We start from the raw sequence: 14771 nt of genomic DNA on the forward strand, positions 1-14771 counted from the left end.
TGAGCGTCTGGACGTATTTTAACATTTAGACAATATTTACTTTGGTATGGTGAGGCTTTTTATCCTGCACCGCGTGACTTTAACCTATTTCACCAGCAGCATGGCGCCCTCTGCAACACTTCTAATGTGTCACGAATTAAAAACATTTTCTAGCGTCTTCTACTGAACATGTTTGCCATCATAAACCTGCCTAACTTGTCTTAGTTAGAATCTGGTCAAACTGCATTTCTAGTTCAAGACAAAGAAATTCCTCAGTTCTTGGCAGGAAATTTAAACAAGATTAATAATTTCCTTCTCTACACTTTAAACTACAAAGAGCTACAATATGTTGCTTATGGAATTACAGAGGGGCCATGTGAAAATTGAATTCCCAGAATATATTCTGATATTTATGAATCTCGGCAGCACGACAATGTTAAAACTCTGGAGAAATATTTTCATGCTGCATTATTTAGGTTCATCGTTGCTATTTGTCAATTCATGCAGGTTTTGGGTAGAATTCCTCAGATGAAACCAGTTAGGGTTACTGCAGTGACTTAGTATCAAACTTCCATAACGTTTAGGGGACTTGCAAGAGACAGATTTTAAGTTAACTTAAGGTCACTAGTTAGGGTTAAGCTTCAAATGCACTATTGCCTACATTTCCCATGATGCAACTCAACAGTTTCTTTCATTAGACACCCCTAACTCCTAAACGCCTGCTTCTTTCAGACCTCACCTCCAGTCTAACAGGTTTTGTTATAAATCTGTAGTCTCAAACCCAATCCAGACTAACCCTGATGATGTCATGAGGGTATATGAAACCATACACCATTTAAACTAGTAAATAATATACAACCAATATCAGATGAACCCTCTGCTGAGAGGGAAATTTTTAAAAAGTAAAATAAAAATGCCATTTTATTGCTTTATTACATTAATATTTATTGGTGTCATGTATTGATTACAGGTGTAATGAGGAGGTGGATATATGGCTGTGAAGTCTTGTGTGTGATTTAAATTTATACCTAATTCACCTGTGAGGACGTCCAGTCCATACATGTTAATCCTGTTTTCATCATGTATCCTTTTAACTTTTACACTCGTTATCAGAGAAGTGTGTGCTGACTTTTTTTGGGACATTGATTGCCAATCTGTGCCATCAAAAGCACCTGTTGTGTGTGGCAGGCAGGTAAGAATTTCAGACCAGGTGGGAGTTGGAAAAGTTTAATGACATCAAACAAGAGCAATGCCAGCTATATGCACATGACCATTATTATCAGTTTTTAAAACATCTATTTAGAATGTTTGGCAGAAAAGGGACATCTATCTACAGTACAGTAAAAAATTCAAAGTATAAAAATATATTACAAATCTCAAGTATTTACAAAGACAGCGTCTCTCTACAAATGTGTCTACAGTTACACTTCTGTCAGTTAGTTTTCAGTCTAGTTGTGTTACCTAAAACAAGCAACATCTCCCCCTAAATGTCCTCAGTAAACTCAGCACCTAACGCAGGCCTCACACAGCCTTAAAACACGTCACTAAACTCCCAGCATCCTCTGGGAGAGGGAGGAGTGGGAGAGGAGGAACGTAGAGATGGACTCGGTGGTTAATAGCAGGAAGTGACGGTGGAGTTCCTCTGGAGGTGGTTAGAAGAACATCCTGTGTGGAAATAAAAAGATTCAGAGATTTTATCAACGTCAAACTAATGTTCAGTGCCCTGAAGCAAAGAGAGTTCTGTTCACTCTGGACACACACACACACACACACACACACACACACACCTGTAGATGTTGGGGTCGAGGAGTACAGCTGTGTCCGTGGGCAGCTTGGACAGATGCACCACTTTGGTCTTCTGCTGCAGCCGGTCGCTCTCATTCACCCACACATCTGGCAGTCTGAGAGGTTTAAAGAACACATTTACATTCACTGGATCAAAGCTCACATCTGCACTGTGCATCAAATACAATACTGATGTTTCCTTCTGTGTGAGAAGTGCAAAGCTACATTTTAACAGTGCCGGTTAAAGCCTGGAACACTGTAGATCTTAAAATAGAGTAGATCTATAGTTGGGATGAGATCTGATAAAAAAAAAATATGAGAAAATGATTACTGAGTAATTGCTGTTTATAATTCAACAGATTGGAAATATTTTGACCAATAATGCAGAAGATGTGTGGTGTAACTGTCAGAAAATGTTCAGGACATTTGCTGTAGTACGCGGTTGCACCACCAGGTGGAGTGTCTTACTCTTTAATAAGGGGGGGTTAGAGGTGTGTTTGGGCCGCACTAATTGTAAAACAAACACACATCCCTCATGTCCAAGAGAGAAAAAGTTGCAGCATGCCTCACTCTGCTCACTGTTGTGTTGATGAACTCTGAAGCATGAAGTCGTGAAAACTCCAAGGATTTGTTGTTTGGTGGATGTCCAGTTTAGCTATCTGAGGCTCATGCTAATGCTAAACTAGCATGTTGTACAGAAGCAGCAGCTCAGTTAATGCAGGCTGAGTGTCTGACAGCAGAAAGCAGCGCTACAATGCTAACATTCAGGACAAGCAGGACTCTAAATACACGTTTCTGACAAAGTAAAGACAAAAGTCATTAACTGTACAAGTTCACTCCCCTGCTCTGAGTATAAATGCATTTTAGCGGTAGCAGTAAATGTTAAAAGATAAAGCTAGATAAATAATAAATAAAGTTGGAGTGACAGTATTTGTGAGTCTGCTGCAGCTGTTTCCAGCAGCTGGACTAACATTAGCTACAGTGAACACACACATCACTCCATCATGTAGATCAGGTCTGCAGACTGTTGTATATAAAACCAGTCAGGCTCAAGTCTGTCTTGGGGTGTCTTGTTTCACATTTATTTGATAGTTACAGGATGCAAGCTTTTTATTTCTTTGACATTTTCACATCACAAATGATGAACAACATTTAAACACGAGTCTTGCAGGTAAAACATGAGACTCATGTAGCTGTTACATCAGTCAAGTGTGGGGCAGCTGCCCTGCAGGTGCGCTTAATTTGACTGTAACTGCAGTAACCAGGTAGAGATAAGCTTCCTGAATTTGCACCCAAAATGCTGTCAATACTTTCATTTATAATTTCCACTGCAGCCTCCATGATCATCGACTGGGAAAGAGGTGCATAGAGGCATGAGGGAGAGTGCTTAGTTAAAGCACCCTAAATAACCTTCACTCTGACTAAACACTCAATACAGAGTGAAACAGGTGAAAGAGCAGGGGGAGTTAACAGATAACTAGAATAGTTATAATTAAATCAAACATCTTAAGATATGAGTGGTAATTAATGTTCTTGCAACTGCATTAATAACCTTTTTTTGACTCAAACGTAGCTTAACTGTGTCATGTGATATACAACTTCAATACACTTAACCAGCAAATATTACTGGGACCACTACAAAAAATAGCAGATGAACATTTGATATCCAGGAATTCACATTATAGACACTATCACTGACTATCCCTGTAACACACTGGCCACAATTTCACACATTGACCATTCATAGTATAGCCATATACTAGGTTTGACCTTTGATCTTATTGCAGGGTGCAAAACACAAAGACACACTGCACTTCCTTTTTTGTTGAAGTCTACAATTTTAAAAAAAGAGCAGCTTGCGGCGTCTTTTTTTTTTTTTTTTTTTTAAATTGTTGCTAGGCAACCACGGAATCATCTGTCCTTAGTCTAACCATTAGGTTGTATTGAGATCAAATCAGGCGATGTGGTGAAAATGCCGGTCCTCCCATTCATTAGAATGGGGGTAGTGCATTTAGGCTGCAGGGGTTTCAGCCGCAGCGGTGCCACAATGGCCTTCGGTGAGGAAGTTGGTTGAGAGTCGACTTTTGGAGAAATGCAACCCGACTTCACACCGCAGCGGTAAATCACAGCTGGTGATCAGACTGATCTGAGCTGTAAAGCTAACAAAGACGATACTCAGACAAGGGGAGGACATTTCTCTTCATTTGATAACATTGTAAGTTAAGTTAGACTTTGCTGTCCTGACTCATTTTAAAAAAAGACCTTAGGAAGAGAGAGAGAGCGCGAGTGAGAGCAGCTGTGGTCGAGTGACCTAGATAGTGAATGGAGAGAGGTAGTAGCGAGAGAGCTGGTGAATCAGATCAATAAAAAATGACTTTCTGATTGTTTCACAGAGGTTCCGTTCTAGAGCATAAACACGCTCAAGCACCTCCACTCTACCCCGTGGTAGTGCACCACAATGCCTGATTTGGTCTGATATGGCCTCATTTAGCTGTGCAGTAAACTCCCTCCAGGCCTGCTGTTGTCTCTTTGATCATGGTAACTACAGTTGGTAAAACCAAACAGCTCCAGGTATCCAGCAACAGCCACCACTAGTTTGTCCTCCATGTCTGTTGGAGAGGGCTCACCTCTCAATTTATCCAATTTGACAATGGGGAAAAAAACACAAATGACATTGGGCACTTTTCTGCTCTCAACTGAAGTTTTTTCATTTCGAGGTGTTCAGGGTGCTCCTGAAACAACATGAGGCGCATAGAGCACTAAAACACGAGGCGCTCAGAAACGCAAAAGCAGCGAACAAAAAGCTTCACTCTCATTGAAAACAATTACAAAAAGCTGCTCCAGGCTGCTAAGAAGCACTCTGTCTGATCAGAGCTTTATTCTGTATTTGAAACAGCTGTGACAGAGTGATCAGAAGAAGAAGAAGAAGAGAAGAAGAGAAAATCATGTCTTACATGTCCTCAGGTGTCCAGTGCAACAAGACCTTCACTTTCCCAGAGTCTTCTTTCCTCCTGGCTATTACCTGAAAACACACACACACACACACACACACACACACACACACACACGGAAATAAGTGATCTCTCATCACTCCGCATCACTGAGCTCTCACTCAGCTTACCATTACAAAACTTCATACAGTGCAAAGTGCTGCTTGGTGGAGAACACTCTGCTCTGTCCTCTTGTTCTACAAGCTACGGTCAGCAATGCATCACTGCACTGCTACATGTGGAGCTCTGCTGCTGTGTGTGTGTGCCCTCACCGTGCTGTGGAACACCACACTGTGTCCGTTGCCCAGACTCTCGATGTGTGTTGCCAGGTTGAGGCAGATGGCTCGATGGCGGATGGCGTCCATGGTCTGAGCATCAAAGAAGTCATGAGGTCGAGCTGGAATATTCAAAAGTAATTATAAATATGACTGAAGTTTGTGTGTGTAACAATGTGAAAATATGGCCTTGAAGCTGCATTATAGAGTATATACAGTGAGTGAGTGTGAGTGTGTGTGTGTGTGTGTGTGTGTGTTGTACGTACGGAGGGAGCGTCTGTGTTTGTTCTTCAGTTTCCTTCTCTTGTTGAGGCCAGCTTTGGACGGAGACTCCTCCTTCACTTTGCCCTGATTGGACAGTTTGGAGGAACCCTGTGAGCTGAAGTGAGTGGGGACGTGTCGAGCCAGCCCCCCCTGAGAGGCGAACGTAGCGTTGCAGCCCCCCACCACACACTGCAGAAAGACACACACACCGTTCACACTGTCAGAGTGATTTCACAGTGCATCACATGTCCTTTAGTAATGAGCAGTGTGATTTAATCTCTGGTGGACGTGAGGTGTGTGTGTGTGTGTGTGTGTGTGTGTGTGTGTGTGTGTGTGTGTGTGTGTGTGTGTGTGTGTGTGTTCTTGCCTTGAATGGTTTGTCCCCGCTGTGTGTGAGCATGTGTCTCTGCAGCCAGCTCTGACTGGTGGACGGTGTGTTGTACACCTTACAGCCTTTCCACAGACACACAAACACCTGCTTGGCACAAACATACACACACAGATTATTGTAGTGTTGAATTGGGCAACTTTTCAAAAAAGTCAAGAACAAACATAGAGAAATGTGATTCTTTTCCTTGATATTGTTCAGACAAGTCGGAGTTGTCAGAGATTCCAGCTGGCAGTTAACATTTGTCCACTTCTTGCTATTAAACCTTTCATTTAGCGGTTGGTTCACATTACATTCTCACTCTAACTGTCAGTGATTTGATGCCACCGGAGCGTTCATGTCAGTCTTCACCTTTCTAAATGAAACATGAACACACTCTGGAGCAGCACGCACACACACACAGTAACATGACGAGGAGACGCTCACCCCTCCTCTCTGCCCGTCCACATGCGTGGCTCTGATGTGTTCAGCCAGGTCGGGGCTGCTGGGAAACAGCAGCTGGCAGTGATCCCAGCAGCACGTGTAGCTCAGCGATTTGCTGCCCGCCGGCGCCGAGCCGCTGCCTGCCACCGCGCCCCCGCCGTGACCGTTGAGCATGGCCGGGGTGGAGCGACCGCTGGACGCCGTGCTCTCCATGTCCATCAGGGTGCTGCTGATACTAGAGAGAACACACACACACACACACACATGACAGAAAGAATTAGACTGATTGATCTACATGACCGAGGGAGAAAAGGATTGTAGGTTATGTAACATGATATTTGTCATGTTATGATGACTCAACACTGTGATAACCATCAGCTTTCTACACAGCCAGATTCCAGATCAACACACATGCACATGTTGAATAAACCCAGTAGGAATCTCTCTGGCTTTGTTTGGGTGAGATAAGACGTCAATAACGTCACAGTAATGACTGGGTGAGTCAACAGGCTGCGAAGCATTACCTGAGACAACACACACACACACACACCTGGAGTACGACTGAAGACACATGTGAGGAAAACAAACATGTCTACAGAAGAGGAACTACAGTGAAACACTGTTCCAGAGCATGAGAAATAAGATTCATGTGAAGTTTAGATCAACAGATATTGTGTCAGCAGAAACAAGAAATTGCAACAGAGAGATGCTAAGGATTTGTCATTTGAAACAAAGTTCAGTTTCGTTCCAGTTCATCCAGTCTGTCAGGTTTCTATCCGGTGTTAAATGTCCTGCACAGTGAATATCTGGATCATAAGTCTTTAAAAGTGACTCATGTATGAGATTCTAATAAGAAATGATGAGAAAATGTTATGTGGTTATACAAACAAACAAACAAGTAAATAAATAAATAAAGAACACTGGTCCATAAATCAGTATCAGATGTTTAAAACTGCAATAATCAATATCAGTGTCAAACATCCAGTATAAGTCATTCATTAAACATTCACAGATTACCTATTGAGGCAGGAAATAAAATATATTTTTCATGATTTTATATATATTTGAAATGTTATTAGTTTATTGGGTATTTTTGCATGATTTAGTGAAGTCCAAACTGTTTTACACGTGTTATCACTAACTTCAATCTCATGTGTTGAAGCTTCACTGTAGCTTTTTATGAAGCGTCTTATCAGCGTTAATAACAGATCCTTGATTATACTGTTTTATGAGGTGAGTGTGTGGTGGTTCAGTTTTTTTATCAATACATTTAAAACTCCTGCTGATAACTCTCTCTGAGACTCTCCACTGTAACATGCACACATCACTAATCTGTTATTCAAATCTATGTCGAATAAGAGGAACAGTGGTGTTCACACGTAGTTGTTACACATCAGTGTGTGTAAAGCAGCGTACACACTCGATGTTTTAACTCAATTACTGCTGAAATCTCTAAACAGGGGTCAAGTTCAGTTTTTTTTCTCCAGTGAGCTAAAACTCTTTCACTTTAATCTGAAGTGTGTGTGTGTGTGTGTGTGTGTGTGTGTGTGTGTGTGTGTGTGTGTGTGTGGGCTGAGCCAGATGGCCATCTGCTCTGATCAGTCTGTCCATACTGACTCTCTGTGGGGGCTGTGCTTACACATCCTACAAGAGGACTAACCCATCACGTTTACTGTGCAACACACACACACACATATACACACACACACACACATACACAGAGTCCAGCAGCATCCAGCTGCCACTCTGCTGTGTGAGAACAAAAGTTACACTGAAGTCTTCCAGCTGCCACAACAGCAGGATCACTAACAGTTGAGAGGCAGCCAAGTGGGTATTAAAGCAGGCAGCGAATCAGATTTTCTATTTTTATGGAGTTTATCTCGTCAATGAGCAGGTTAACAGAACACCGTCCAAAGACTCCCACTGCAGTCTGAAATAATACATAGCTGATGAAACAGCTCTAGTTGATGAAAACGGATGATTTCATATGTAATTGAACTAAGTGTAAACACACTGTCATGATGCAGGTAACACTGATGGTGGTGATTACAGGTGAGCTGGAGCCAATAAGTCCTCCATGTTCCTTCAGCACATTGTACATCATCATCATCATCTTGTGGCTCATTAGAGAAGGAAAGTTTTATCTATAAAGCAGGTTTCTTCAGAGGTGGATTCAAGCTGCTGTACAGAGAGCTTACAGCAACACAATACAAACTTAAAACAACAACTGAAGAAGAGGAAAAGATCAAATCTAAACAGAAATAAAAAAGAAAGTAAAAGTAAAAGAATGAAATACGACACTAATAAGACCTTGAGCTCTAAAGACATCTAGTCAAAAGCTCAAAAGAAAATCAGGTTTGAGTCTGGATTGAAAGCTGTGAGGGCCGGGGTGTGTGTGTGTGCACTGAGCTGCATAGTGACTTCAAGTTTAGATGTTGCACCGGGCATCACTAGCAGTCCACTCCCTGATCATCTCAGAGGTCTGGCAGGGTTATATTGCTCCAGCATATCAGTCTTATATTGAGGGCCATCTCCATGTAGAGATTTATAAATAAGTAATAAGACTTTAAAATCTATTCTGTGGCTTACTGGCAGTGTAGAGATTTAAGAAGTGGGATGATGTGGGTTTTTGGTTTTGGTCAGAACTCTTGCAGCTGAATTTTGAAGAAGTTTCAGGTGACTGATGGTCTTTTTTTTTTTTTAGGAAGTCCTGTCAGAAGTGCGCTGCGGTAATCAATTCCATTTCTACCAGCGTCTCTTGGTTGGACGGTTGTGAAAGAGTTGAGATATGCTTCAGAGGAGATTAGTTTCATATTCTCTGTAAAGCTGAGAGGAAGAGTGATGTGAGATATGAATTTGAATATAGTGCTGGAGAACACTGTGGATTCATGTCTGAGTCTGTTCTGTAGGACAGTGTGGAGCTATGACCTTCCAGTGTATGTGAATTTTAAAAAAAAGTTATATTATATTATAATATATAAGTTATATTAATACCTTTTATGTTCTAAAAGGTGTGTGTGCATACATGCCTGTGTTAGTCAAACTTTCAGTGTCACTTATTGACCCTGCCACTCCTCTACTGCACTCCATACACAAATACTGTTCAACGCGCTGCTGCAAAGCCCGTCCTCAGGATCCGTATCAGGACTGATCCAGACAGATTTTAAAGGAGCTGATCAAATGCAGATCCTGTCTTCACTGTGCTGTGTGTGTGTGTGTGTGTGTGTGTGCTGTCCTCAGCCTGCTGGTGTTGTAGCGCTGCTCTGCTTCTCAACAGCATTTAGCTCTTCACATGAAAGTGAAAATTAAGAGTGTGTGATTGTGAAAAATATTGAATTCTGACAAAATACACAGATGTGCATCCGTATATATGGATGGATGGTGTAGTGTTGATTCAGTTGATTCATAGGGTGGTTCAACAGAAAATGAGTCAGCCATTGTTCTAATTGATGAATCACTTGAGTCACTTTTAGAGCAAAAATGCTGATCACTACTGGTTCTAGCTTCTCCAGTGTGAGGGTTTGCTGCTTTTATGCATTTTATATATTATACTAAATATCTTTGAAACACCTTAACCCTAGAAAAGCCAAAGACGTGCCCTCATATATAGACAAAACTATTCATGGATGAAATAATTAGCAGATGAATATAGGATGAAAATAACTTAGTTGAAGCCTGAAACCTGTTCAGTACATATGAATGGCTCCTGTTGGGCTTTCAGGCTGTACAGTAGTGTATACTGTATGTGATGTCATTCATTCATCAGTCACTGATGTTAGTCCCCTTCTACATTCACATACAAACGTCTCACAAAAAAGGAAACACCCAACACTGTAGTCATCCTGTCCACCACATCTGTACACACCAAACAACACGTCAAATCAAAAATCAAAAGAAATATCAGAGGAAGAGACGGAGGATTATTCTGCAACCACGTTTAGTTTTCGGTGTGTGTGTGTGCTGATCTGATCTCTTGTATTGTTCACTGGTTAAAGTGTGCAGTGTAGGTGGCAGCAGAGTTTTCGGGGCGCAGTGACTCAACAGCAAACATCAAACTTGTCTGGTGCATGCTGCTCATGTTGTGATAGTAACTGTGGGATTTCCAAAAAGCGGAGGGGACGGGTCTATTTAAACACCATGGTAAAATTTCCCTTCAGATGACCTACACAGAAATGTGCAACTACCTCAGCTGTTTCAAAATGACACAACACAGACTGATACTTTTTTTTTTTATGGTTGAAAAATGACCGAATACAGACACACTGCAAAATATTTAATCAGCAAGCAGCTACACCGAGGCTGAGAACATACCAGCGGACAACCGTCTGATACGTTTCCTGTAATCAAACTGAAAATTAGACTATGAGCAGTGGACTGTAGTGTTACTCATACTGTACCTAATAAGCAGCAGTGTAGGTGTGTACAGTTTCAGTCACTTCCCACCCGCATGCCTTGATTGATGTTTATGTTCTGAGCGTGGTGACATCAGTTCATTCTGAATGATTCACATAGTTTCAACCTGTCACCGGCATCTGGAGGGAAAAATTCACTTTCTAATTGAGAGATGCTCACATCTCAGAGTGTGCACACGCAGGTACCGGGACGGTGATGGTGTGTCCACATACAAACTCAAGTTGATGCGAGTGGATCAACACTGAGGTTACTATTTGGTAAATAGAGATAAAGTCAGTTTGGTGCGTCCCTAGCACTTACATCTGCCTTACTTTTGCATTTTAATGATGAGTGTTGATTCATTTACTGTCATTTGTCAACACTGTGATCCAAACTGCTTCTCATGTACAGACACACAGCTGTGCATCCACGTCCCTCTGGTAGCTTGTCTGGAGTTTTCTCTGAGTCAGCGCAGGTCTGAGAGGACATCTAACACTGTGGGCGGCAAGTATCGTTCACCTTGTGACCTGGATGTTTGAGATTTGTCAAAACTACAATAAATACCTGCACTTCATCACCTGTTTACACCTAACCTGCCATAAGAGAGCAGCGAAATGTCCACATATGATAAAGATCTTTTAACCTCAATTAAACCTCAGATAAACTGAGCCCAGTGATCACCTGACGCTTCCTACAGCTGCTTCCTGGTAAAAATCCATAATCAATTCAAACTGTTGGAAGACTTTTACAAGGAAACAGCTGCAGGAAGTGTGATGTTTGTATTAAAAATATACTCACATGGCAAACATCTGCTTTCTAACAACTACTCTCTGCACTCTCTCTTCATATTTACCTTCTCCTCATCATTATATACAGTACTCTGGAAGTTTAAAAAAAGATGTTTTAAAAGCTACTTAAGCAAAACAAACAAACAAACAAAAAAATTGAAGTTATGTTGATGACATTACTAATTACAACAACTACAATGTGAGGCTGAGTACAGCCATGTGCATGGACATTCATTGATGTCCTGTAGCAGTGGTTCCCAACATGGGGGTAGGGACCCCCACAAGATAAACATGAGGGCTCACAAGATGATTAAACAGATGGGAAAACTTTAAAAAAATGTTTTGTCAGACTTCCCTCATTTTTTGTCATTTTTATCTCTTCAAACCTCTTTAAAGTATTCAAACCAAATGCAGCCAAAGAACCACTTTACTGCAGTGCAATTTACTACAAAGCCACAGAGTCAAAGCTCATACCAGTGAATACCATGTGGAAAACATGATGGAAATATGACATTTCTGTTTGTTTCATGTATTCATTTAAGGAATGTTACAGTCTCCATATTGCTCCACACAGATCTGATGTTTTCAGCTCTTCAATGGATTTAAGTCACATACTTTTTATATATCATGATTTATTCGCTAAATCTGTTTCCTTTGCATTTGTTGATACTAGAACTTTTCTGCACAGCATAAAAACCTTTTGGTGATATTTTGACTATTTTTTTTTTTTAATTTCTGCTATTTCTACTCAGGTTTCTTCAAGTGCAAATTGAAATATGCACACACAAACAGGTGGATGGAAACAGTGTTAACAAAAAAGAAAGTGGAAGGAGGTTTGATTTGGTAGACTGACCTCCATGATGGCAATCATCTGCCAGGGCTTAGGTGCCCTTGAGCAAGACAACGAACCCCTCTTATCCTATCTGCACTACATGTACTTCAGATTTGACCTCCATGAGGGAATGAATGCAAGTGAAAATGTCTCCGTTATATGTCGCCATCAGTTAGAATATGCATTGTATTAAGCATGAAGTTTGATAGCACATGTGAAGTAAAAGTGGAGTGTGGGGACCACATATGGCAGTTTAAAGGGGATCTAGTTTGTTTGTATCATAAGTAATATAAATAAGTAAAACAGAACAGCTGAAGATTTAGGGTGAAAACAGTTTAGATCGCTTCCCTAAAGACAGGTGAGTTATCGTGAACTAAATCACACACAAGCACGTCATCTAGAGACGTTAAAGAACTATATTTCCCGGCGGAAGAAAAACGATTTAACCTTTTAACGGTTGTCCTTGACTAACACTTAAAAACAGTAAACTTAGCTTCGTGTTGTGACCTAACACAATCACTCAGTTGTTCTAGAAACGGCCTCTTCATACTGTTTACTACTTCAACAGACCTGTCTTCTGAATCCATCCGACTGAGCGGCTCTCCATCCGACGAGGTCAGTTCCACGCTGGCCCGTCGTTTGGTGCCGTGCTCGGGCTTCTCCGCGGTCTTTGTGCGGTCTGCAGGCGGTGAAGAGGACACGTTCTCCCCCTCTCTTTGTTCTTGTTTCAGCACCCGGGAGCCCTCTTGTGCGGAATCAGTGCTACTCGCCAAACTCCCCTGTACGGGACTTTTCACCGGTTCAGATAGTTTACCGCCGGGTTCTCCTTCATCGTTGTCCCTTTCTTCGGTCGGTGAAACCGTTTCTTTGTCGTCGTCGGAACCAGGAGACGAGATGTCCCTGTCCTCCTCCGCCACACCACGACCACTGCTCACGTCCATTCCTGCTCTGTTCTCGTTGTTGTCGCCCGGTTCCTGTTTGGGGTCCGGCACGGCCTGTCCCTCCTTGCCGGTTTCTGCCGTTTCCCCGGTGCCGTTTTGGTCCGACGTCGGCTGAGAATCTTGTTCGGCCCCTTCGCTCGTTATTTGAGGCATTTTCGAACAACACGAAAAGCTATTTTTGTGATGTTCCACTCGAAAAGTTGCCCCAGGCTGCCCTTCTTCCTCCACTCACACTCTCCGCTTCAAGCGTAAAGCACAGCAGGGGGTTTGTAGTGACGTCTGGACTCCGCATGGCCAAAGCTTGTGTATTTGTGAAGATGCATCACTCAGTGCCTAAACCTACACTCAGCAATAACTATAATATCAACCCCAAACAAATTCATGTGAAGGACACAGTGCCTAAAAAATTATTCATACCACTTAGACCTTTTGACATAGTTTAATGCTTTATTTACGTATATCTTTATGACACCCACCAACAGAAAAATGCCCAACTCTGACATCAGACTGCCATTTGTGGATACCTGTAAATATGTAAACAAATATAAATCTATCATCAACATCTATATACTGATCTAATTAAGCTAAAGCTAAACGTAACCCTGATTCAGCAAAGCTATCATCAACGTCTCTTAAAACTAGTTAAGCTACAATAGCTAGGCTAAAATTATTTTTCTTTCACAATCATTATTTTTGAACTTGATGGAATATCTCATGTCATGAGAAAAAATATATACAAATGATGGATAACATTCTAAAGAAATGGGTAAAAGACAGCTTTTTTTAAAAATAAAAAAGATGATTCATCTTCGCAAACATAGACGATCTTTGGCATTGTGGCCTCGCAGCTCCACGTGTTCCGACAAACAGAGAAATGATCCAACTCAAAAACTGCTGAAAAGGCACGTTCTTATCCTAGCAAGGTGCATATTCTTGAAGGCACCAGCACAGTTTTCAAAAGGCTTTAGCCTTTAAAACTGTTCCAAAGCCATTTTTGTCTTTAACTACAACTAACTCTACTCAGCCTGTGGATATTCTGAACCGTGCTGACCTAAGTGGCCGACTTGTTGCATTGAAATGAGGGCATGCTCTTGTGCTGCCTGAATTCAGATGGGAGAAAAAGTTCCATTTTAAGTTACTAAACTGTCGGTATTTAAGGCTACAAAATTCCCCACACCTCATATCCACCTGGTTGATTAATCATAGTTGTAGTAATAATTAAAATAGAAAATATGCATATTTCTTTGCATGCACATACAGAATTCCAACAGAATTTTGCAGCATGCTAATTTATTTTAATTATTAAATGGGGGTTTATGATGTGGATTGATCATGTTGATTGATCTTTTGGCAAGCAAGCTCAGTAGCTGTTAACATTTTATCCACAGCACTTTAATTGTCCCTGTTGTGTAAAAAGTTAAGCATGGAAGTTCATATATCATCTCAATCCAAGGTCCATTTACTATCTTTTTCCAGAGCTTTGAACTAGAGCTGACTCAATTAGTCCATAACCCCCCCCCAATATTTATCAATGTAATCTGATATGTGGAAGGTGCAGACTGCAGGTGCAGTGGTTGCACTTTCACCCATTTTACATGACATAGTTCTGTACCCTGTTTAGACAAACCAAATACCTCATTATTTTTGTGAATAGAACATTTTCCTATTTAGCTTATGTCAACCACAGTCCTGTGGCCATAGGCTTACATATTTG

At 41.3% G+C, this 14771-nt stretch overlaps 1 protein-coding gene across 1 annotated transcript; it reads right to left on the reverse strand.

Moving 5' to 3' along the window:
* Positions 1-1190: 1190 nt before the first annotated feature.
* aebp2 (AE binding protein 2) lies at positions 1191-13347 on the reverse strand. Its single transcript, XM_044343894.1, has 8 exons — positions 12687-13347; positions 6108-6339; positions 5661-5768; positions 5296-5482; positions 5027-5151; positions 4719-4786; positions 1767-1880; positions 1191-1644 (listed from the first exon to the last, which is right to left on the reverse strand). Exons 1-8 carry the CDS (start codon positions 13208-13210, stop codon positions 1632-1634), a joined length of 1371 nt encoding a protein of 456 aa, XP_044199829.1. The 5' UTR covers positions 13211-13347; the 3' UTR covers positions 1191-1631.
* Positions 13348-14771: the final 1424 nt, after the last annotated feature.

Source organism: Thunnus albacares, chromosome 23 (assembly GCF_914725855.1).
Source record: "Thunnus albacares chromosome 23, fThuAlb1.1, whole genome shotgun sequence".
Classification (NCBI taxonomy): Eukaryota; Metazoa; Chordata; class Actinopteri; order Scombriformes; family Scombridae; genus Thunnus; species Thunnus albacares.

Excerpts from the sequence above, each read along its gene's own strand:
- aebp2 (XM_044343894.1), bottom strand. The coding sequence starts at position 13,210 with ATGCCTCAAATAACGAGCGAAGGGGCCGAACAAGATTCTCAGCCGACG. Across the intron at positions 4,787-5,026 it reads GTGTGGTGTTCCACAGCACG|GTAATAGCCAGGAGGAAAGA; the intron begins GTGAGGGCACAC and ends GTGTGTTTTCAG. Across the intron at positions 1,881-4,718 it reads CACTGGACACCTGAGGACAT|ACTGCCAGATGTGTGGGTGA; the intron begins GTAAGACATGAT and ends TAAACCTCTCAG.